At 40.4% G+C, this 24594-nt stretch overlaps 1 protein-coding gene across 3 annotated transcripts in view; it reads left to right on the forward strand.

Annotated features, from left to right (window-relative positions):
- Nucleotides 1–24594, forward strand: part of FOCAD (focadhesin) — a 113940-nt gene that overhangs the window by 80449 nt on the left and 8897 nt on the right. For all 3 annotated transcript variants that reach the window (XM_086479093.1, XM_086479095.1, XM_086479094.1), the window contains 14 exons: nucleotides 963–1004; nucleotides 2643–2751; nucleotides 3245–3361; nucleotides 5191–5429; nucleotides 7088–7177; nucleotides 12846–12993; nucleotides 14890–15009; nucleotides 15962–16084; nucleotides 16876–16953; nucleotides 17350–17421; nucleotides 17589–17691; nucleotides 18700–18780; nucleotides 21047–21175; nucleotides 24048–24163. In XM_086479093.1, the coding sequence (XP_086335219.1) occupies nucleotides 963–1004; nucleotides 2643–2751; nucleotides 3245–3361; nucleotides 5191–5429; nucleotides 7088–7177; nucleotides 12846–12993; nucleotides 14890–15009; nucleotides 15962–16084; nucleotides 16876–16953; nucleotides 17350–17421; nucleotides 17589–17691; nucleotides 18700–18780; nucleotides 21047–21175; nucleotides 24048–24163 (1567 nt within the window). The remainder of the gene's footprint in view (nucleotides 1–962; nucleotides 1005–2642; nucleotides 2752–3244; nucleotides 3362–5190; nucleotides 5430–7087; nucleotides 7178–12845; nucleotides 12994–14889; nucleotides 15010–15961; nucleotides 16085–16875; nucleotides 16954–17349; nucleotides 17422–17588; nucleotides 17692–18699; nucleotides 18781–21046; nucleotides 21176–24047; nucleotides 24164–24594) is intronic.

Genomic DNA, 24594 nt, shown 5'->3' on the forward strand with positions numbered 1-24594 from the left:
AGCGGGTCCAGAGAAGGGCTACCAAGATGCTCAGAGGGTTGGAACACCTCTCCTATGAGGACAGGCTGAGAGAGTTGGGCTTGTTCAGCCTGGAGAAGAGGAGGCTCTGAGGAGACCTTATAGTGGCCTTCCAGTAGCTGAAGGGGGCCTACAAGAAGGCTGAGGAGGGACTTTTTACAAGGCCCTGCAGCGATAGGATATGGGGTAATGGTTGGAAGCTGGGAGAGAGCAGGTTTGGACTAGATACAGGGAAGAAGTTCTTCACCCTGAGGTTGGTGAGACACTGGAACAGGTTGCCTAAGGAATTTGTGGATGCTCCATCCCTGGAAGCGTTCAAGACCAGGTTGGACGGAGCCTTGAGCAACCTGTTCTAGTGGGAGGTGTCCCTGCCATGGCAGGGGGGTTGGAACTAGATGATCTTTGAGGTCACTTCCAGCCCAAACCATTCTGTGATTTTTAAATCAACTATGGTAATGTGTAAGAAATTGTAACTACTGCTATGGCTTTCATTTAAATGGATTCAGGTACTATACTGCCTAATAGCATAACTGCCCATAGTGGTTTCCAGGAGTATAGTAAGCGTTGGATATATCGTTATGGTTGTCCATTGTAAAACATTCTTATTTGTTATGCTAAGACGTGGCACGGTGGTGTGGAAACTTATGTGTAACAGCTCAAAGAACAAGTTCATGACTATTACATAAAACAGCATTTTACAAAGAATATTATGAAATCAAACAAGCCCTTTATAGAACATTGGCAGTGCACATGAATATGAAGAAATGTTGGGTGGTACATAAGCACTTTTACAGTTTTAATGCTTGTGATTAATTTGCGCCAAGTCTTCTGACAGTAGGTAAGATAATTGTTAACCTAGAATGGACATGTGTATGGCATAAAGGGAAATCAGCTGAGTTCATGCTATGGTATAATGATGTAAATTCTTTCTGTTGCTATTGCAGGGTCAGAGATATGTTGACCGATGTCATCAAAGGTGCTTCCAAGTAAGAACTGCTAATTTATTACAGATGAGAATGAGTTCTCTTTTGTGTCAGAAGATGTATTTTCTGTAACTGGTTGTCTGCCAGTTTCATGATTTCGCAAGACTGGTGTTCTTCCCCACCTTATGCTTTGAGATTTTTACCACTGACTGGGTTTATTAGAAAGGCTGATGCCTCATGTTTTGAGTAAAGCCTGGGTAGTGCTATGTGCACTATTAGTCTGTTCTTTTTTTTATCTAGCAGATGGTTTGCCTCAAGTAGCTTCATTTGTCTTGAAGTCAGCTGGTCTTTAGTGGAGTATGCACTCTTCAAAACTCTCCCGCTTTCTGTTAAGGTGCCTTTCCTGTGTCCAGGTGCCGCCAAAGGCAGTAATGTTTTCAGATTGTGACAGGCTTGTTCATTTTCTGTTAGAATTGGCGTATGGCTTTCAGGCAGCTGTAAGTATCTTAACCTTCCTTCATAGACTGCTAAAGTGGTTTGACTTCTTCCTTTTGCTCTGCAATTGGCCACTTGCACCAGGTTAAGCAAAAGCATCAGAAATGGTGAATCCTCATAAGAGCAAGTACTTAGAAAATCTTAAATCATAAAGATGTCATCGGCAAAAGAATTACAGTGAAATCTCACAGACTTGTTTCAATGTTGACATTCTTGTAAATGTATAAAAGAGTAGTTTGAAACATTACTACTGTAGTCTTCTTTTAAAAACAAATCAGAAATTCAGAAAATAGTTTTATTGTGAAAATGAGATCTTTGGATCTGGAACAAATGCCTAAATTTGCAGAGATTTGCATTCATTTTTACAGGAACAGTTGAGGAAGTTTTTGGAAATGGAAGACTGATACAAAAAGTGTGCTACACTGTGTACTGGTCTGTCAGTGGTTTAGTACAGTTGTATTGTTTAGCTGCTGTTGTAAAACAACTAAGACATTTCCAGCAGGATTATATTGCAATATGTTTTTCTGGGATATCAACGCCTATCTTTTAATGAAACTGAACACAGTTATATTCTCTGTCTTATTTGTAGGTGGCAGGTTTTTTTTCCTTGAGCTCCTTAAAAGTAAAGGTTTGCACTGTGATAGAAGTTAGTACTCTTTGAAACTTGTCATTTTCCATGAAGTTAATGTTTTCACAGCATAGGGGAGTAATTAAAAACTTTTTTTAAGACGAGATTTCAGTGATGGCTGCTCTGCTAAATCTCCTGAACAGATGCTGTTGCAGTGAAGTGGTGGCACCTTCCTATCTAGCGTTCTCTGTTTGAAGAGCTTTTTGTGTTGTCCTGTGTAGAGATGATACTAGCTAAGAGCAACTGGTGCATTTCTGTCAGTGCTACTTGCTCTGCAGGGTGGCAGGCCTCATGATAAGGGAAGCAAGCTTCTGTTTTAATACAACTTTGTGTGTTCTAGGCTTTATATAAAAGAAAAACATGAAAAAAGACTGAAATGCTTCTCTCCTCCATTCTTTAATTCCTGAAGCTGAAATGTGATAGACTATTGCCGAGATAGAAGACAGCCCAATAAAGTTGCTAGGTGAAAAGGCCTTCCCTCCTGGACCACCTGTAGCATAACTTTCCTGCATGAGATACGTGTTTTGTTGCCTGCATCTCCATTACACTTCTTAACTGTTTTGCTGCCTTCTGTCTAGAGACAGCCCAGTGGTGAAAGGAAACTCTATTTTTGCCTTAACTGGTCTTGCAGTTGCTGTAGCCAAATACGAAAGCAGCCTTTCCTCAGACACTGAAGGGATGCCTGAGGTGAGTCAATCTGGGAAAGAGATTCCCTATTCTTAGTGGAATATAATGAAACAATATTACCAGGTACTTGGGGGACCTGGTAAGCGGATGTGAAGTACTTCACATTTTGAGGTTCAAATTTCACCCTGCTCAGTGAATGCCAGCTGGTAGCTGCTGTGTGATGGTCAGTGTGGAGGTGCCTTCTCACAAGAAACATAATGACTAAGAGATTTATTTGTTCGTTTTGACAGGTGAGATAGAGGTCTAGTGGATGCTGAAACTCAGCCACCCTCTTTTCTCATCGTTGTTGCTTTCACTGAATAGTACCTGATCAAAAGTAGTGTCTGGAGGGTCAGCATTGGCAAATAAATCATGCTACTTGCTGTACATAAGAATGACAAAATAATCTCATTCCTGATGGATCATAACTGGAACATCACCTGCTGAGCTTCTGTTCAGGTAGGACCTGATTTAAGAAAAAATAACGATGAATATTTGGGTTTGTTTCTTGCAGACTGAACCTGATTTTCTTCCCACAAAACACTGGATTTCTATGGTCACAGAGACCCTCTTTAGTATTGTGAATAGCCGCTATCACCCTAAAGGTCAGGTCTTCCCATGGTTCTACCAGGTACGTGTTGTGGTGTTCAAGGCAAGACAGTATATATGTGTTTCATACCTGGAGTTCTTAGTGTGAAGTTTCATGGTTCTCTTTGCTCTATAGTAGTTGTAGTACAGGAGGATCAAAACTTTTCTTGCTTTTTTGCTTTCTCTTTCATTGTGTTTTCTGCTTATATTTAGGTTTGCCTTGAATTTTGTCTTTATTACTAAAATAGTAATAACAATAAGTGAGGATACATGAATGAAAGAAATTTTAAAAACAAAAAAAAAACCCTTCAAACCCCAGAATTTTCAACACGTATGTACTAAACAAAACCATCTAACATGAACAGACTCTCCTCGGACTGCACCATCAAACTCTTGAGTAATTCTGACACCATTCCTTAGGGCTCTGAAATGCATACTTTTGCAAAATCTAATAGTTCTGGAGCCAGTGATTCTTATTTTACAGTACCTTTTGAACCCCTGAGGGCCAGCAGAAGTTGTATCCTATGTGCTTGCAGTATGATAACCAGCCTGAAATTATCAAGCCATATAAGCATCAAGCAGTTCTTAAGTAGGACCTGGAGATGGACTGGAAGGTCATTAAGGAATAGGTATTGCTAACTCTTGATTGTCTGTGGTCAGAATGATCAGGATGGAGATTCTTTGACGTGGATGCAGGGGGGAACTTGGGTCCTACAAGGCCAAATACCAGCCTGCTAATGTATTGTGATGTTTTCTAACCAGAACTTAATTAACTGCATTCATGAACTGTGTTTAGTCCAGTAGTGAGATGTCAGCATCAAAAAGCTGAAAATTACTGATGGACCTGAGTCAGCTCTGGCAAGTAACTGCTGTCATCACTGATAAGGAACATAGATCACCAAATCGAATGTAGTGTTAAATAAGTGCTAGACTGGTTGGTCATAAGGAGATGCAACTACTTGGTTGGCACTGACAGTCCTTGCCAAGTTGGTTTGTGACTCCTGCCTTTGAAAATAATGCTGTTTAAAGAAGGTGTTTTTGAGATGCAACAATGTGACAATGCTGCATTTCTAAAATCCACTCTTTTTAATTCTTCTTGTTTTAAACAATCTTGTGCTTGCAAAATTCTAAGGCACACAGTAGAAAACACTGTCTTGCAGAGTGCCTTGCATCCTGATGGGATATTTTTTCTTTTCAGAGTTGTACCTGGAAGTTGATAAATATACATTAGGCTATTACTTAGAATCAGTCCATTGCTTTATAACTAGAGGTAGCTGTATGGATTTTACCTTTCAAAATGAAAAGGAATTTAAAACCTTTGTAATGAATCTTTCGTCTAGAAAGTATCTCTGCTGGTTATCTTGCAAGATCTTATGATACTTTGTCATCCTAGGCGTGATGTTTTTAAGGTAGTGCTTTTTCCAACTCACAAAATTCTTGGTGTGTTATAATTACAGAAGTACATTAACACCATGGCTGGTTTCTGTTTGACTTTCTGATCACACTGCTGGATATTTTAACAAGGAAGGTGAAAACTAAAATAGACCAATATGTGCAGACTAGCTGCTAAATTCTAGTTGCATCCTGTCTTATCCTTTGTTTACAGTTTCATACTTAATCTTATTTACACTTAGAAATTGTATTCTGACTTTCTCGAGATTTAAGGTGCTTCCAGGGTAAGGCAAATGTAAAAGTTACCATAGCCAATTCCATAAAATACTGTTTATTGCCATATTGCAACACATCTGTGCTGCTGTTTGCTGTATAGATACTTATTTTAAATTCTAAAGTGCTTAGTTACTGCCTGGAAAGGAATTCTATTTCCCTCCCCCAAGAGGACAAAAAAAAATTTTATTCTTTATGTTTTTCTAGAAATCCTATTCCGGTGAAAATACTGCTAGTATTATAGCTCGTTCCTGTGCAGCCACTGCTTTGTCTCTCTTGGTGCCAGTTTTCATTGTATCATGCAAAGAGAAGGTTGAGGAGGTCCTGAATATGCTGACTGACAGGTTACCTGGGAAACCAAATGCTGATGAGTCTCAAGCTGTTCAAACCCACATGGGTCTTGGTTTGGGGATGTTTATCTCACGTTTGTATGAAGAAAAAGTCAGGTAAGGATCACTATATGTAATGTAGGTGTGCAAATAACTTCCATCTTTTCCCTCTTGAGGCTTTAAGTTCCGAGGAATTAAAGTGTTTGCAAGTCATAGGCAAATGATTATTGCGAGGCTTTGCAAGTTGTCTTAAAAAGTGTCTAGTGTCTTTTATTATCAGCCTTCACACACACCACACCACCCACCACACCACACCCCCCCCCCCAGTGCTTTCCTGGATATTTTGCCATTCTCTCAGGATGAATGTTTAATTTTCATAGTATCCTAAGGTACATGTGAAAAGCAGTCAGCTAGAAGAGCCACATGTATGCTTTTAAAGGGGTCTAGCTGCCCTAAGAGTCTTAATTGAAAAATAATTCACATGTTCTCACCAGTTCCGTTGTAAGTGGTGTTCTGAACACTGCATAGTGTCCACTTACATCGGGATGCAGCTGCAACAGAAGTAGTGTAATGGGCTGTCTTTAAGGTCTGCTGTTACAGCTGTGTTGGCAGCAAAGAGATGTTCTGAAGTTGGTAGAAAATGCCTTTGCAGAAGGGTTGACTTCAGTTGCAAATTTCTGATGATTCCAGAGAAATTAAGAAGTAGGTTTGGCTTTATACTCCTCCAGCTTCTTGACTACTAGGGACTCTGTCTGCTTATATACCCATAATAAATATTTAATTGGTGCACAAGCACAGGTATCAAACAGATTTGGGTGTCAGTTGTTAATTTGCTCAGTGAGATGATATTTCTGAGACACTTGCCTTTGTTAAAACACTGTGCAATATTGCTCTGTTCTAATCTTCTGTGGTGATTTGATGCTTTGCTGCCTCAGACTCAGCCACGTAGTTTGAGGATGGACTGCCTCTGATTAGTCAGTGGTGACAACTGAGCTACACGCAAGCATTGAAAGGCTCTTAAAGAGAGTGACATTAGATCAGCTTGGTATTTTGGAGTACGTGAATCTTTATTTGGGGTTTTGGGGTTTTGTTTGTTTGGCGAGGGGTGTTGAAATTAATAAATTCATCTAAAATTTTTTTATGGACTGTATCAGGTTTTGCTTTTCCACTGTCCTGCATAATTTCAAAGCTTAATCTCACACATTCTTCCAAGCATTGACTTGCAACAGCAGCAAAACTTATAGGTATGTAGCTATAGCTAATATGAAGTCATAGAATTAGTTTACATTAAAGATGTCCTGTGTACATGTTTTGTAAGAGGGGAGTCCCTATGATGTCATTGGAATGAGATATAAATGCTTCTTTCTTTTAGCCTAAGAGCTGGAGAGAATTTACGGAGCTAATAAAATGTGATGAATTTTCAGCTTATAAATAGTTATAGGTCTAGCTGAGATATGTTCTATCGGTATCCTCCTACTGTCAGGTGTGTTTTACAAATACTGAGTGCTGGATTTCTTTCTGGGTGTTGCAGCAATAATGGTTGCCAGTTAAGGTCTGAATATGTTTTTATTTGTGTATGAATATCTTTATATGGATGTGACAGAAATGACTAGTCATACAGTTATTGCTTACAGACTAGTATGAGAACCTGTTAAAGTAAGAAAAGAACTCTCTTTACTGGCACAGTCTTAGCAGGAGGTTTAATATCCTGTATGATTTAAAGAGCAAAGCTGCGTTCTGGATTTTTTGATTTCTATTTTGGTTTGGTTTTGTAGTGATGTTCCCGGTCAACAGATGAACTTAGCTCTAATGAAGTCTCTGGATGTGCTGGAAGACTGCTGCTTTGACACCAGTCTGGAGTACAAGTGAGTTTCCTTCGTTACTGGTGGTATTGTATTTTGAGCTCCACCTTTTTAATTCATGCTCTTATTGCTTAATTCTGCACAGAATATTATAAGGATAGAATAAGGAGACAGCCTGTTCTGAGTAATTCCATAGAATCACCAACTCATGCAGGTTGGCAAGGACCTTTGGAGGTCCACATCCCTCTCCATCACTACCAGAGATGCTGTTGGGTGCCCCCAAACCATCCCTTCTCACAGCTAGACCAGCTGTGAGACCACAGCCTCTGCTCTCAGGGCAAGGGCTTCAGCATTACTGCCTTGGTAGCCTCCTATGAACTTGCTACAGTTTTGTTGGTGTCTTTCCTGCATTCAGAGTAGTATTCCAGGTGTGTTGATGAGCACAGAGTAGAGGGGTGATCCTTCCGCTGGCTCTCATGCTGTGTCCTGCTTATGCTGCTAGCGCACTGCTGACCCTCATCACTGTCTGGGTGCATGTCTGGCCCTGGCTTAGCTTGCTGCCCACCAGTGCCCAAGGCTGTCCTCAGGAGCTGATGCCAAGCCCCTCTGGTCCCAGTCTGTCTGTTGCCAGGTGCAGGACTGTGAGTTGGTGCTTGTTGAATTTCAGGATGTTCCTGCTGGTTTGTTCCTCTGCGTAACATCTCTTCTAAGGGAGCGTGTCCATAAATTAATATATAAAAAATACTTTACATATGTAAGTGTTACGCATGTGTACATATATCTAATACACACACGCACACGCTTTTTTCCGTACAGTCCCTGGTATGAGGTGAAAAGAAGCAATTACCACCACTGCTAATCTCTGACAACCTGCAAATTAAAACCTTGGATGTGTATAAAGAACACAGTCTTGCCCACTGTGATTGCAGTGGGAAGATACCAGCAACTCTAGGAGCAGGGCTGCTCATCTTACCTGCATATGTTCATTAATGAAAGGTGGTTTTGCAAGTTGCTTCCTTGGTGCTATTGGGTGGTTGCCGAGGTGTTCAATGAAGTCTTGCTGCTGCTGTGTTGGAGCCTGTTACTGGAATATACTTGTGTGTACACAATACAGTGTGAGCTCTGAGAGCAGCTGCCTCGCATGGGTTATTTATCTGGGAGAGCCAGGCTGTTAATTTAACAGCTGTGGATGGCATGTTGAATACTGAGTAAAGCAAATGTAATTCATTTAACCAACTGAGGTTATGCCTCAGGTGTCCCAAAGAGAGGAGCAGCCCACCAGCAGGGCAAGAAATTATTGAAAGGTATTGCACAGTTACTAGCATTGGCAAACCTGGAATATCTGAACAATAAAACAGGTGTCAGTTGCCATTAAACAGCTAACATAGTGTGTGTCTTCCACAGTAGTCATTTCCCTTTTAAATCAAGGAGGGAACTGCAGTATCTTGAATGTCTCAGTGTGGGTGCATAGGGTTTTTTTGATTCTGAACATTCTGCCCAGCTCTTCCCTGTTCAAAGGAAGCAGCAATAAATCCTGTTTGCCTTTGCCCTCCCTTTCTCCAGTGGACCTTCTGGCAAGCTGTGAGGGAGTCACAGTTGCGCACCATTGGGCTGTGAACCTGTGTAGCTTAGTCAGGATTTGAGTTGCCTCTTGAGTGGTGCAGGGTGAGACACACAGTGCAAGGGGGGCTGTGTCAGCTGCATCACTTTGTTATGGCTGGTGCTGCTTGCTTGTGCAACCTGTATTCTGGGAGGTGTTTGTCTCCAGCAAAGCCAAACTAGACCTCTTGGGCAGCGAGAGGCTGCCGGAGGAGTACGAAGCAATGGCAAGCAGGAGAGGGAAGATTGAAGGGCGGGTGTGCTGGGCGTAAGGGCTGCATTTTTCGAAGGTTGATGGTATGTCAGTGTCTAGTGTGAGCACTCTTTGTTAGCCAAGTAACGTAGAGCTGTAAATGTTGTATGCTTGTCCATGTTTGGCATTTGTCCATTTTTAAACTGCTATTGCAACACAAGGCCCTTTCCAGCCTTTTCGTCCAGTCCGACGGGCATGGCCAGCTGCGGGACGGAAGTGCTACACTGGCCTTTTCGTCAGTGCCTCGCCCGTGCCGAGCCGGGGATCCTGTTTTTCCCATAAAATCGGTTGCAGGGTTGGGTGTCGAGGGCAGCATCCGCGGAGGGCGGCCCTCCCGCCTCCCTCCTGCGGCTGCGCCGGGCCTCCGCCCGCCCGCCCGCCGGCCTCGTGCTGCCCCTAGCGGAGCGCGGGGCACCCCGCACCCTGCTGGAGCCCCCCCAACCCTCCGCACCCTGCCGTTGTCCGGAAGGAGAGGCTTTTGCTGATTTTTTGTTTTGTTTTGTTTTTTTGCCTTGAGTGTCTAGATAAGAAACTGGAACTTTATAGGAGTGCTGGGTTTATGTATAATGTTCTTCATTTAATTAGGAGAATTCTCTTTTTAAAATTGGGGGGGGGGGGGGGGGGGGGGAATGAAGAAAACAGGGTTGTTTTCAATAAGCAGTAAGAATCTTTCCCTGAGCCGATGCTTTAGCTTGGTGAGGATCCACTTGTGTTCCATGAGAATCTCTATGCTGTGTAAGTTGCATAAAATAGTCCAAACTAAAAGTTTCCTCTCAGAAGAGATCACTGTGAGAATAATGCTCATAACTCAGTACTCTTTTATCTGTAATAACCACACAGGAAAAAAATAAATGAAAAGTGAAACTCATAATCTTTTAAAGGGGGAAAACATTTCAGATGGTTAAGCATATTAATATGATGCTTCTTCAGTTATCAGCTGAAACAGTTTCATAGATTGCAAGCCTTAGGAGCTTTGCTCCTCAGTTACTCTTGATTTTAATTGGAGTGCGCTCAAGAGGTTCTCAAGAGATCTGTGAGTGGATCTTAAATCTGCCCTTGTGTTAGACAAAACTGAAATAAGTGTATTTTTAAAACACACCGATACACCACTTTTCAGTGTACATGGATATGGAAAATGTGCATGACAGGTGATTTAGAGAGTTCTTTATGCTACTAGGTTTTGTCAGACTCACTGATTGTAGAAGCTATATAACAGCTCATTTTTCCTTCCAAGCCTAACTTACATAGGGCATAGGTTCAGCAAACGTGTACATTCATGGCTGTTAACTTTTCCAGTTATTCACATGGATTATATTCAATACATTTTTGTCAGATTAACCTCAGTGTACTGGGAAAAAATAATAAAGAAGTAATTAAAAAAAAAAAAATCAAAGGCAGGGTGCCGGTTGTAACAGTACAGCATATGGGTAACAAACACAGCAGTACATATGGTCCCTGTATTGGAAGGTTTTGGACACCCCACCCCCCCTTCCTGCTAACAAAGAAAAACATGTGTTGAAGACTGGGTTAACTCTGACCTTTTGAAAGGTTTGCGTGTAAAAAGTTTTTGAGAATACCAAGGGGCAGTAGAGTTTTCTGGCTTGCCTTGTTAACATTTCCCATATTGAGGATGAATTCTACAAGACCTTTGCAAATATGACTTTTTGTATAAAGTTATCGCATGGCAGAACTAGCTTGCATCTGTGATACTGGGGAAATACTGAGCAAGTGATAAATGCTGATACATGTTGAGTAAAGATATGGTAAAGAGCGAATTGTTATGAAACATATATAAGTTATAATATAATATAGTATGTTATAATATAATATAATATAGTATAATATAATATAATACACAGTAGCCTTCCTTTAAATTGCTGTGTGGAGCATTAAACTGACTTGCTTTTTATGGAGTTTTTTGCAGGGTCAGTAGCTGTTTGTTTTGACTTTGAGGCATTTTCAGTCAAAACTGTCATAAAATTTGTATACTGTTCTTACAGAAACCTGTCAAGCTCCCGTGACCTCAGTATTATTAGGAAAATACCAGTTTTCCTTCATCCTAAAATGCAAATCTTTTGTTTCATCATCTGTTTATGAAGTCCTTCATTCTGTGATTTGATGGACTGTACTGCCCTGTACACTGCCAAGTTACATTATTGAGATAAACGACAGCAGATTCAAAGATGAGTCATGACAGTAGTGCAGTATGTCTGATGCACTGGCAGTAGAGCACTTCAAACATGCTGGGAAATCTGAGATACTGTGTGGATAAAGTGCATTTAAGTGTGAATTTTGTGTCGATAACAGACAAGGTGGCCAAGTGAAACCAACTGCTACTTACAAAAAGGGAATGAGATGGGATGAAGTTTTAGTCTTGTGTCAGTCCCCACTCAGGTTTTGGGGTTTGGTAAGAGTCAAGAGCATAAAAAGAATGTAGTTCTAATTAGGAACTTTGTTTTCTTTCTGTGTATTTTTGTAAACAATCAATAGTGTAAAATTGTGTATAAAACTCTTGTATATAAGCCCTTTCCTTACTTTGTCGGCTGTTCATGACTTCGGATATGCCAGTTACTTAGAAATGTTGATTCCAAAGGTTTGTTTCATCTTCTTTGCTGGAAAAAAAAAGATATCACTGCCAAGACACCACTCTGAGTCTTCTAGCCGTGCTGATGGTCTTCATCCCCAGTTGCTGAAAAACATTAGCTTAGAAATATGACTGAAGTTATTCTCAGAAGTTTCTTTTTTACTTAGCTGAATAAAAGCAGTAACTCTTCCCATTTTTAAGTGGATAGCAGAAGCTCAGAAGAATGCCTAAGATGCTAGCCACATTCATTTGACTGCTCACTACATTCACTGTCTGTCATTGGCATGCTCAGCAAGGGGAAGAAGATCTTAATCTTCAGATAATAGCTGCTTTTTTAAGATACTCTCTGTGTGTGCCAGAGAGATCACATTCAGAGCAATGAGTATCTGCTGTACTTTAAGTATCTCATAATGGCAGCCAGAACTGTTAGGAAATTTTCTGACAAAACTTTTCAGTATAATGACTGAAGACCTGTAGAAATTGAAACTTGTGGGAGCACAGGTACTGAATTTTCTGGGTTCTCTAGTCCAGAATGGGATTTCTGGTCAAATCTGAAAAAGAGGCAGAGACTGTGAAGTTGTTCATGCCAGGTAACCTATTAAATGATGTATGAGGCTGTGTTCTTCTTGTTGCAATTTTAAGTATCCTCAACATCAGACAGTTGGCTGTGCTGAGTATGGCTGCCCTGTTGAAGCTGGTCCACTGTTGCATATGCATATTTTAGTACATACAGGTTAGAATGTATACCTGACACTCATGTTCTGAAATGCAGGTGAATACCGTAACCTTTACAGCCATTTTAGCGGCTGCTCTCTGGCTGAATCACTAATTTAATTATTTTTGCAAGCTGGAACACCTCTTACAGGAGTCTGAGAGCAACAGACCCTAATACAGTCAGCAGACCTGCAATTAGTATGTTTAACTGGGATATCAGAGTCTGGGATATGAGCATGTCAGATGTAGAAGTTTGGATCCATACTTTCTTCATACTAGTGGATGAGGCTCTTCGTTCTTCAGGGTGAGAAGGCATAATGAGGCTGTATGTGTAGGATTTATTGTTTTAAATACACAGTTTCTTCTTATATTCTTCTTTCATCCTGTGTTTTTCAAAAAGCAGTATCTATTTGTGGAATGAAAAACATTTGTAAAATTGACTGTGGTAAGTAATGATCCACAGGGCTAGTTATCAGGCAAGGCCAAGAGGTCTTTTTGCACAGCAGCCCATGCTGGGGTGAAAAGAGAGTTCAGAGCAGCCTGAGCATACTTAATCCTTTTCCTTTTGTCTTCTCTTTAAGCACTGGGTGTATTTTGGGAGTAGGACTCGTTCTTGCACTTATGAGTCACAGTAGCCAAACAGAATCGCGAGTGCATGTTTCTGCTTCGTTGCGAAAACTCTGCAAATACCTGGACAGCAGTGAGGACCAAAGCAGATGGGTCCAGGAGGTATGACCTATTTTATTGCAAACTTTAAATCTTCCTTTTACTTTGTTGCCCCCCTTTAATAACTATAGACTTTTTACTGAAGCCTTGTATCTGTAGTACTGGAATGCTTGGTTTCTGTTATTTTTTTTCACAACATATGGTTTTATACCTGCTGAAGAAAGCAGTAATAATAATAGAATAACCTGTAATGCTGCACAAACATTAAAAAACTGCCTGAAAAGATAACGGACATAATTCTTCAAAGTGCTTCTTTAATTCCTTAACCTCAAATGAAATTGTTGGGTCCTGTAACTGTGGATGTGGGGGTTTCTTATATACAGTTGTTTACTGCTTGTCTGATCTACTAGAAAGCAGACAGCAAGTTACTCTCAGAGAAAACCTCAGTGCTAATACTTCCTCCTTCAATATGCCTCCTGTTTGCTTCTTTGAAAGCTGCTGTCACTAGCTAATATGAATCTTGAAATTGTGAGTGCTGCTATGGCCCCATTTGCTGTTCTCTTTATAACTATGTTTTGAAGACTTAAACCGAGCTCTGCTAAGTTTGAGCTTGCATTTCAATTTATTTTGCCTGTATTGTGTCCTGTAAGTTTTGATGTCATCCATGCACTAAGTCTGTAACCTTGTTGAGGTAAAACTTGAGAGGGAGAACTGATGAAATTGGAGGACTTTACAACAGAAAACAAAAATCTCAATAAGCCAGTGTTTTGCACAAAAAAAGCAACCCTGTACTTGATGTATGTGAACCTGCAGCAGCTGAACAGCTGACTTGCATAATCCTGTTTTTTATGAGGGAGTTAGCAAAGATTGGTCGTGTTATTCTGTTTCCTCTCTTGGTATTGCTCTGGAAGATCTTTATTAAAGGTCTTGTTTTATGGAGTTTAATTTTTTTTGGCAGTACATGTGTGAGGATTAGCCTTTTGCAGTTTGTGGTTTATGCATTAAAATGACTTAGAGCTATGAAATCATTTATCTCTCCTCGGAGATCTCAAAGTGCTTCACTGGACTTAAACTGGGTTCAATATGGCAGCTTCTGAGATGAAAAGCAGCAGCTGTTTAACATCAAGGCATAGTTTAGGATGAGAAGCAAAACCTACTGTTTTCAGTTAAAATACCTGTAAGGAATTGTACAGATAATTATATGAGTAAAATTTGGCCAGCACCCTAGGATGAATACTACTATATTTATGAATTGCATGACAGGCTCTTTCAGAGCTATAAATGGCTGGGCTATAAACCTGTACCTGAGAGGTAACTTTGGCCTGCTGCAGCAAGAGGTACACTGAGCATTACTTGCTTCAAATGAAATTGTTGTTAATCCTGCACAGTAGGTGCTCGCTATTTCCCTTATAGCCATGTGCTCTTCTGTTGCTTAGCTTTGGTACAGGGGAGATTAAACAGTTGGCACAGTTGCCTGGTTGAAAGTTCAGGCTTCGTTTCCTCATTCTCCATATCAAAGGCTGAAGAACAGAAAAGCAGTGTCACTTGTGAGTCCTTCTGCAAGGACATGAGGCTAGTGTAGGCACTGTGTGTGGGAGACAGTTCTACTACATGCTCCTCTTCTGACCTTGTGGACCTGCGTGTAGTCATGATAGAATCACAGCATGCTGTGTGTGCTCACATGTATAACTATCAGACACTTGTGTTGAGAGGAATAACTACATTTGTTTGGAAGATCAGGAGTTTGACCTGCATAAAACCAGAAGTACTTCCAAGCTTTAGTTGTATTTTTTTAGTGTTAGCATCAATGAAGGATCTTCAGAGAGGGCATAAACATCTGGAAGTAGAGATTGAAAATGTCGTGGCTTTTTTATCATTCTGGCACATTGCTCCATGTGCACATTGCTACAGGGAATTTGATCAGGTACTGGTTAACACAATTAAATAACTTTTTTTCAGGTACTTGCCTATTCTGTGGCCTGTTCCTGTGTCTCTGCTTTCAGTGTTGGAATCATAGAAGCACCTGAGGCTGAGGAGGCCATGAACAAGCTACGGACCTTAGTGGAAAATAACCAGCAGGTCATAATTCAGTGTTTGGGCTTTGCTTCATCTCTGTTTTCCTCTTTATCTATTTAATATTGGGTACTGCTTTACCGAGACTGTAACTTTGAAAATTATATTGATTTACTTTCAGCATTAACTAACATGGAGTGTGTTGTGCATGCCATGCAATTACCAAGACTACCACTTGATCCATTGATGCATTGTCCACAGGTGTATTGCAATTACAAGATAATGACACAGGTGTATAGCAAGTACAAGACAGTGAAATAAAAACAGATTTTTATGTGTTTACATTTAGAAGTTAAGTTGGTATGTTTGAGTTCTTCATGTCTTTAGTCCCTGTGTCATGCCAATTTTTGTCTCGTTTATAATATGTTTGTTTAGATTGCTTTTCTTGGTAGGAAAATACGTCTGCTGTGCTCTCCTGAATTTTTGCTTTCCCTTAGCCTACAGTGTATCATAGTGACAGCTTTCTCCAGGTGTCTTTTTCATCCCTAATATCCTAGGGTTACCCTCTAAAAATACAAAAAATATTCTCCATACTGCAGTGCATATTCTTTTTTGTCATGTGCTTACCAGAAAAAAAAAAAAGAGGAAGGAAAAAAAAAAAGGCAACCATTTTGAATCAAAGCTTGCTATTACACTAATCAACTGTTTGGAATGTTTATCTGGAAAATAGGAAGTCAAAACAAACTATCTTTGCTACAGCTTTTTATCTTCATATCAGAAAGTCTGCTCTAAAATAAAGGCTCCAGAGCAATCTGTGTGCCAAAGACCAGTATTTAATCTCAGAAAATCGTATGCCGCTTGACATGAGAAAATGCTTGAAATAAGAAAGCATCCAGTATTTTAGACAAAGACGTTACTTCTAATTATTGGCAAATAATAAATATTTAAGTAATGTTTCAATAATAAATATTAAAAAAAATGTGGGATCCTTTGAAGATCTGTCCTTTTCACCTTGCAGACCCATGGTTTTGCTTTAGCTCTAGGTGCAATAGTACATGGATTGTCAGCCTGTGGTCATGGAAAGGCTGAAGACCTGAGTAACAGACTAATGCCAGCGTGGATAAAAATTGTGCTTGCTGAGGTAAAGGAGTTGGAATTCATACCCCTTTTTTTGCAGGGCAGTGATTTCAAATTAGCAGTAGGGACATAATTTTCCTTGCTTTTGCAGAAGTGATGCTAGGAAAAGTCAGGACTATCTGAACATGCTGTTTCACTGATATTTGGAAGCAAACATATATCTTTGGGCTGTTTGCCAAAGTTAAAGAAGAGTTTCTTTTCTGCTTGGATGATTTATGGGAAATGCTTATCTCAATGAGATCTTAATTTGGACATCTTTACTAATTTGGAACAATAGCCAAGGATACAATCTAGGTTATTAATTAAAAATGCCTTGTGAAATTAGGGGCTAGTTATCAAAATAAGACTAACAATATGGCCATTATGGTGCCTCAGTTGTTACAATAATTTTAATTTGTCTCATTGTAACAAAAATTGCGTGTTTGAAATCAAACTCTAAACTTAGATTTTAAGATTGCAGCTGAAGCTAAAAAGAAACAGTGTTTCAGAGTTGAATTGCACTGACTTATTTGTGGAATATAGACTGTGCTAGAAGAAAGTGATTTGTCAGGGAGAAATGCATGATGATTTCAGATTGGGGGAGAGGAGGGGGAAGCTCCATGTAAAGCTTTCATTCACCAAGAGAGGGATGAATAATTATTCAGCATGCTGGAGTCTGACTGAAAAGTTTGTTGGGATGAGAGGTGTACAAGTGATAGCAGTCATGGTTTTTAAATTGAAAGAAACAAGTGTTCTGTCCTATGGTAGTGTTGTGTGACCTCCCTGACTCACTGATACTCAATTATACACTTCCAGGGTTCTCCAACAATGCAGCGTCTGGCTGCTGTCAGTGGTCTGGTTGCACTGGTGGGCTCTGAAGGAAGCATGATACAGGTGAGATCGTGCAAGCAAATGGTACCTTTATCTTTTCTAGAAATTTAGCTAGAAGGCAAGATGGAATGACATCCTCTGCATCCTTACAACAGTGGTTGTGTTCCAGGGCATCCCATTTATGCAATAGTGAGTCATGTTGGGTGTGAACCAAGCAGGTTAGAATTACAATGTGTAAAATGGGGTCTGTTCCATTTTCCCATCATATGGCCTATGTGCAGTGCCATTGGGGAAGAGTTTACAGCCATGTCGGCTTTCCCCTTTTCTCCTTCTCTCCCCCACAAAAAGGCATGTGTGCAAATTTAGTCTGTCTTTCTGCACCTGTTCTGTCTTCTGTTGTTTTTTTTTTCATCTTATGAAATTCACATCACTTTTTTTTTTTTTCTTTTTCTCTGGCAGCTGAAATCTGAGATCATTCAGTCCTCCCAATTTCAAAGTAAGCTGAATGAAGTCATCAGAACCCTTACACAGGTAAGAAGGTAGCCTCTGTTTCCCGTTTTGGATAATGCACTAGAGTGCTGTGACACCTTGCACAAACAGACCAAATATGTTTAAAGAAACTGCATAATGTCTGTGTCCAGTTTGGATGAGACAATGTAGGGAAAATTTCTCTAACTAGTGGTCTGTTGTCTCAACAGATAATCAGTTTTTCAGGGCAGATTGGCCTTCAGACAAATGCAGCAGGACTTTTGGGACGCCTTCATATGTCCTGTTTGTCTTCTACCCAGAACAGGGCATCCGGTAAGATGCTTTTTATTGCTGCTTAAAGAACATTCAGAAGTAGCATCTAGCTAAAAAGGCAGCAAGGGACACACTAGGTAATACAGACTAGACATTGCAGCCCTATCAAACAACATGACAGCCTTTGAATTGGAGACCTCATGGCCCTGTATGCCAGACCTAAAGGTTGGAACAAGAAGCAAGACTCAGTGTGCTGAATAGGCTCCCCCCGATCTGCTTTTACTTGCAGTATCAAAGTAAGGTTCTGAGTTGTTCTGGTCAAACTTGAATATTGCTTCCATCTTTATTCTTTTAAAGAATAAATTGTTAAAGTTGTTATACGCTGCGTATGGCACATGTGTTTGACATCTATGTTATCCACTCCATGCCCTGAGAACTCATTAATCTACTCTTCATTTTAGCTCTTCCCACTGTATATAAAGACAGCACTTAAAAACGGGTCCATAACAAGAGCAAGCTGACTTTTCAAAAGTGTTGATGGAGTTACACCATTGATGAAATACCAGTAATAGGAGAGAACTATTGAAGTGGACGCTGTTTACTTCAGCGTGAACCAAGTTGGGAACCAATAATATGAAGTGTAGATAAACTTCCTCATCTCAGAGTAAAGATTCTTGGAGTTTCTACTTTTGTATAATCTTGGCACACGTGCCAGAGCTTACATAGATATGGAATGTCTATGTTGTACTGAACTTAGGAAGCTTTTGAAGCTCTCCCTCTCGCAGTGGCTAATGCATTTTAAGGAAGTTCTTATCCCTGGCTTTTCAGTTGGTCAGTGAAATTGTTTTTTCAGACCTGGCAACTCTCACCAACACAAATGTTGAGCTTGCCTTATAAGTGGAAAGACCAATGCAGCTATCAATAACCTTGTGGTCTAAATGCTTTGAGTCACCTACAGAAATAGTTAGCTGAAATGTAGCTCATTTTGGCCTTTGAATTTACATGGGAGCTGGAGGTTATAATTTCTGCTGACGTGTTTTAGTATATGAACAGTCTTTGTCTTCACAGTTCCTCCAGATTTTAGCTACTTGCCTGAAAACAGCTTTATCAGGGCAGCCATTGACTTTGCCATTGAAAGTGGAAAGAAAGGTAAGAAGGGATCAAACTACAGTATCCCTCTGAGAAATTTGTTATGACTATAGCATGTGACCCTAATAACGCTCTTATTTGCTGTGAGAACTTTTCTAAGTTAATAACTACAGACCAGTCAGCCTCACCTTCATCCTTAGAAAAATGATGGAACAACTTATCCTTGGCACTGACTCTAGGCATATCAAGAATAAGAGCGTCATTAAGAGCAGTCAACATGGCTTCACCAAGGGGAAGTCATGTTTGACCAACCCGATAGCCTTTTATGAAGACATAACCAGGTGGACAGATGATGGTAGTGCAGTGGATGTGGTTTATCTTGATTTCAGTAAAGCATTTGACACTGTCTCCCACAGCATCCTCACAGCTAAACTGAGGAAGTGTGGTCTGGATGATCGGGTAGTGAGGTGGATTGTGAATTGGTTGAAGGAAAGAAGTCAGAGAGCTGTGGTCAATGGGACAGAGTCTAGTTGGAGGCCTGTATCTAGTGGAGTCCCTCAGGGGTCAGTACTGGGACCAGTACTATTCAATACGTTCATCAGTGACCTGGATGAGGGAACAGAGTGCATTGTCAGTGAGTTTGCTGATGACACAGAACTGGGAGGAGTGGCTGACACACCAGAAGGCTGTGCTGCCATTCAGAGAGACCTGGACAGGCTGGAGAGCTGGGAGGGGAGAAATTTAATACAACAAGGGCCAGTGTAGAGTCTTGCACCTGGGAAAGAACAACCCCATGTACCAGTCTAGGTTGGGGACTGAGCTGGTGAGACCACATCTGGAATATTGTGTCCAGTTCTGGGTCCCGCAGTTCAAGAAGGACAGGGAACTGCTGGAAAGAGTCCAGCACAGAGCCACAGAGATGATGAAGAGGGTGGAACACCTCCCTTCTGATGAAAGGCTGAGGGAGCTGGATCCCTTTAGCTTGGAGAAGAGGAGACTGAGGGGGGACCTCATTAATAAATACATAAAGGGCGAGTGTCAGGAGGATGGAGCCGGGCTCTTCTTGGTGATGTCCAATGACAGGACAAGGGGCAACGGGTGCAAGCTGGAGCATAGGAGGTTCCACATTAACATAAGGAAAAACTTTTTCCCTGTGAGGGTGACAGAGCCCTGGAACAGGCTGCCCAGAGAGGTTGTGGAGTCTCCTTCTCTGGAGACATTCAAAACCTGCCTGGACACGTTCCTGTGTGACCTACTCTAGGTGGTCGTGCTCTGGCAGGGGGGTTGGACTAGAAGATCTTTCAAGGTCCTGTCCAACCCCTAACATTCTGTGATTGTGTGATTCTGTAAGTACTAATTTGAACTTCACTAATGTGGGATATTTAGTCTCTAAACAAAAAATTGAATAACATTCGAAAAGGTAAGGTAGAGTTGTGTAGTTAGGGCTTTAGTTTTCTCTGCTGAATGTTACGACTTGTTAAACCCTTTTCGTTTTCCCTTTCCTCTGTATGTGTGAGATGATGTATCTTCCCTGTGGGAATGAAAGTCAAATCACTTTAAGTGTTAGCAGGTATCTTCAAGAATAGTCCACCATCAGGCAGACTTTATACTGCCACTTATTTCAGTGATCTCTGTAACAGAGTTGTATTCAAATGGGTTCCTGCTGTGTGTGGTAAATGCAAAGGAACTTGAAGAAAGTATGCTCTTACATAAAGAGTGCCAGTAAAATGATGTCTTGAAGTGCAATCTTAAGGGAGATAAAGCATAGATTTTTCCTGTGTGGAGCTAAGTGAGCTCACTGCTCTCCTATGAAGCAGGTGGGGCTTTCAGTGGAGGTAAAAATTGCCCATGCCTTGCCTCCAGAGGACTTCCACTGAGTTAACTCACTGTGTTTAGGTAGCAAAGGTTAGCACCTGACTGACAATTTTTGTGGCCTGTGACAATTTTTGTGGCCTGCACCTACAGGATGGGGAAGGAGAGCAACTGGTCAGAAAACTGTGCTGTTCTCCTACTAACAAATGCAAAAGTACTAGATGAGGAATGTCTGTAATTATAAATTGATTCAAAGAGAAGGAACCAGAAAGTTTCTGTTTATCAGTAACAAAAAGCATTTTTTGATAGGGCATTAGTGTTAAAAATACCACTGTTGATTACAAAAAAGAGATAGCTAATTCTCAGGTACAAAAAAAAAGTCACAATAATCTTATAATGCTTTTCAGTTCTTCATTACAGGTTAGTCTTCAGTGCAGTGTTCACATCTTTTTTTCTTGAGCTGTTTAGCCAAACGTGTGTGTATAAAATTCAGACTCTGAATCTTCTGTTCTAGGCCCTGAATCTGTCCCAGCTGAGCTGGTGAAAGTAGCACTGGCACCCATTGCATTAGTTGGAGAAAGCCATCAGTATCCACCTGTAAACTGGGCATCCATTCTTTCCCCTTTGATGAGGCTAAACTTTGGTAAGAATAATATTTTTCTATTGTCTTTTGTAGTTGTCACAAGACTTCTCTGCTAACACAGCTTTAACAAACTTCAGGGCCCTCTTCAGGGCCTCAAGTTGTTGCAGGGATTTAAGTGTTCACTATGCTTTCAAGACCAACTTTTTAATGTTTGTGAGCATGTATTTCTGATCACTGTGTGGACACAGTTTGTTTTAACTGAAGAAAAGACTAGAGATCAGAGCTGAGAAGTTTAGAGCAGTATTCAAACTTCCCTGAGACACTGGTGAAATTGGACCTTATTTTACATGTGAACTATTTACAGTAAGAGAGCCCATCATGAAATTCAACTAATTGTATCTTGTTTTCAGTACCCACTAAATGCTGATCCAGTGTCTGTGTCAGAGGCTGCAGGCAGCTTTGTCGCAAGATTGAACTGCTCTGTAGTTCATCTAGCTATCACTAGTCTGAAATACACTTTCTACTAAATTACACTGTATGACAGAGAAAAGCATATCCCTTTTTCCATCATGATCCCGATTTTGTCAGTTTTTCTAAGACTATTTTTTCTTCACGCTGGAAAGTAGCTTCGGTCCTGAAGTATTGTGTTGGACAGCTTCTATAATATTTTTCTACTCAGGATATCTGTTGGTGTCTGTTTTGGTTGATATAAATGTCTGAGTTTCAAACTCATTTCCTTAAAAAAAACAGACAAACTACTATGCAAAGTTCCATATTCCCTTGTTTGATTCCACCAAGTTTTGTTTCTCCTGATTTATGTGACTTATTACTGGCCTTGCAGAGTCTTTTACAACTGCCCTGGGTTGGGCAACTGCTGTTGTATTTAAATTGATGTGCTGTAGAGCCCAGAATATGGAAGGTTGCGGGGACAGTGGTTCAGGCTTAGCCTGAGGCCTAAAGTTTTGCTAAGTGAGCCAGCCTGAACCACTGTCCCCGCAGAACGTTGTTCTTAATTTCTTTCTGGTGTTTATTTTAATTTTACAGAGTGCTTGTATAAGCACTAGAAGTCATTGCACTGTCCTATGAGGAACAACTACTGCTAGATCAGAAAGATTTGGCTACATACTAAACATTTTTGCTTATACTTGAGCTGCAGGTTCTGTTTTACTTGGTATTCTTGCAATTGATTGTGAAGTCTTTTGTAAGAATAAGTGAAAGAATTTCCTATACTGTGCTCTGCAGTCCATGCTGATGCAAATTTGTGTGCAACCTTATGAACAGCTGAAACTTGCTAAATGTAGGGGGGATTTTTTTTATTCTTGTTTTTCACTTAGGAGTCTTACTTTTATAAATCAGGGGAATTCCAGAGGAAATAGTACATCAGGTTTGTGGCTATGGTTTTTATTGACTTCAGACAGCATCATAGTTTACATTTCTATACATAATTTCTCTCGGCTGTCTCTCTGTATTGTTGTGGAAGATGCTCACCCTTCCCTAGGTTATATATACATGCAGAAACAGGTCTTGCTGTATGCTAATGAACAATATTCATGTTGTGCTAGAAAGTATAATGCAGAACAGTTGTATTATGACTTAACGGTCCACCTAGAAATGTAGCACTCTTAACACGCTTTTTCTGGAACAGCTATATCATGAATATTCTTATGAAGGTCAGACTATATGCTCAATTCTCTCGGATTCTCTAGATCACTGTTATTCGTGTCTGAGAATTCATGACTGTTTTCATGAACCTTTAATGTTTCATGAATTGTACTGTGAAGGTTCGTTCGTCTGTAAACATATTCAAGACAACAGATTGCTTTCCCATCTTATAAGATTTATTGCAGTTGTTGCTGAGCAGAAACTGTATAACGTGATTGAAGTAGTACCTGTTTGTTATTCAGTAGTGCTTTGACGTGAACAGTCATAGGCAAATCATAATCTGCGTCCAAGCTAGTGAGAGACTTTTTTTGAGTCAATTACCAAAGTGTTTTCTTACAATTTCACCCTTTCCAAGTTCTGCTAATGACTTAACTTCTGTAAGATATTTTATTTCTAAAAGCCTGATACTAGACTCTTAAGTTTTTGCTTTGTTCCTGCACTAATGTTAGTGAGCTTTATAAAAGTCACGCTATATAGATTGCAACTTTTATTACTGAAAGAACATTTTAACTTGCAAAGCACCTATGTAAGTTTTATGCTGACATTTAACAGTAATGTATCTTCTGTCTAATGGGTCAAATGCTAGTAAAATACTTAAATTGTTTGTCCTTATGTTGCTGTAGCAATCATGAACTATATGGAAGCCATGCCATTGGTCAGAGTACCTCCTCAATATATTTATGACTTCGTTCTATTGAGAAATGGGCTGTAGCAGTCATTAAGGGGACTATAAAGAGAAACCAGTAAGGATTCCATAACCATAATAGCCTCTATGCACAGTAAGGTCTTCCCACATGTTAACCTGGAGAATGCTGCAACCAAGCACCCAAAGCAGTAACAGTGACTAACCTCTGTTCTGTGATGTATTGTGTGAATATGGGGTACATGGAAGAGTAGGAACATGTGAACAAATGCTAATTACACCTGCATTTACAAGGAAGGAATATTGACTCATTTCTCCTTGTGCAGATTATATCTTCTCTTTATGTGTCAAGGAGTTCTTTAATTCTTACTTTTCTTAAAATTCCTACATTTTATTCTTGAGTGAATTGAAATGAACCTTGATAAATCCTGAGATTTCTTGCTGTGAAAGTACATGAATGTGAAGAGGAGACTAACATGTATGTCTAAAAAACTTTAAGCAGCATCTCTAGAAAATCAGATTTTGATGTAGTGCTTTAGTAGAACAATAACACTCCTTTATTTTATGAGTTGAGAACAAAGTGGAAATAGTTTTTTCTTAACTTCTGTTTGTTTTCTTCTGCTTTAGGTGATGAGGTGAAACATCTCTGCCTTCAGCTGGCTGTGACACAGGCCCAGTCATCTCAAAATGCAGCAGTGCTTCTAGGGGTGTGGGTGGCACCTCCTCTTGTCTACAGTCTTAGTGTATGTATGTCAGAAAATTTGTGGGACCTCAGCACCTCTTTCCTATAAGATTCCTCAGTGATGGTGTTTAGTTTAAGGTGTCTCACCAGGAAAGGGTTACTGGGTTCTGAATTCTGCAAAAATACTGTTTAGCAGAGGAATAACCCCATACACCAGTACAGGTTGGGGGTCGATCTGCTTGAGAGTAGCTCTGCAGAGAGGGACCTGGGAGTGCTGGTGGATAACGGGATGACCGTGAGCCAGCCATGTGCCCTTGTGGCCAAGAAGGCCAATGGCATCCTGGTGTGCATTAAGAAGAGTGTGGCCAGCAGGTCGAGGGAGGTTCTCCTCCCCTTCTACTCTGCCCTGGTGAGGCCACATCTGGAGTGCTGTGTCCGGTTCTGGGCCTCCCAATTTAAGAGAGACAGGGAACTACTGGAGAATGTCCAGCA

Source organism: Leptosomus discolor, chromosome Z (genome assembly GCF_034619465.1).
Source record: "Leptosomus discolor isolate bLepDis1 chromosome Z, bLepDis1.hap2, whole genome shotgun sequence".
NCBI classification, from domain to species: domain Eukaryota; kingdom Metazoa; phylum Chordata; class Aves; order Leptosomiformes; family Leptosomidae; genus Leptosomus; species Leptosomus discolor.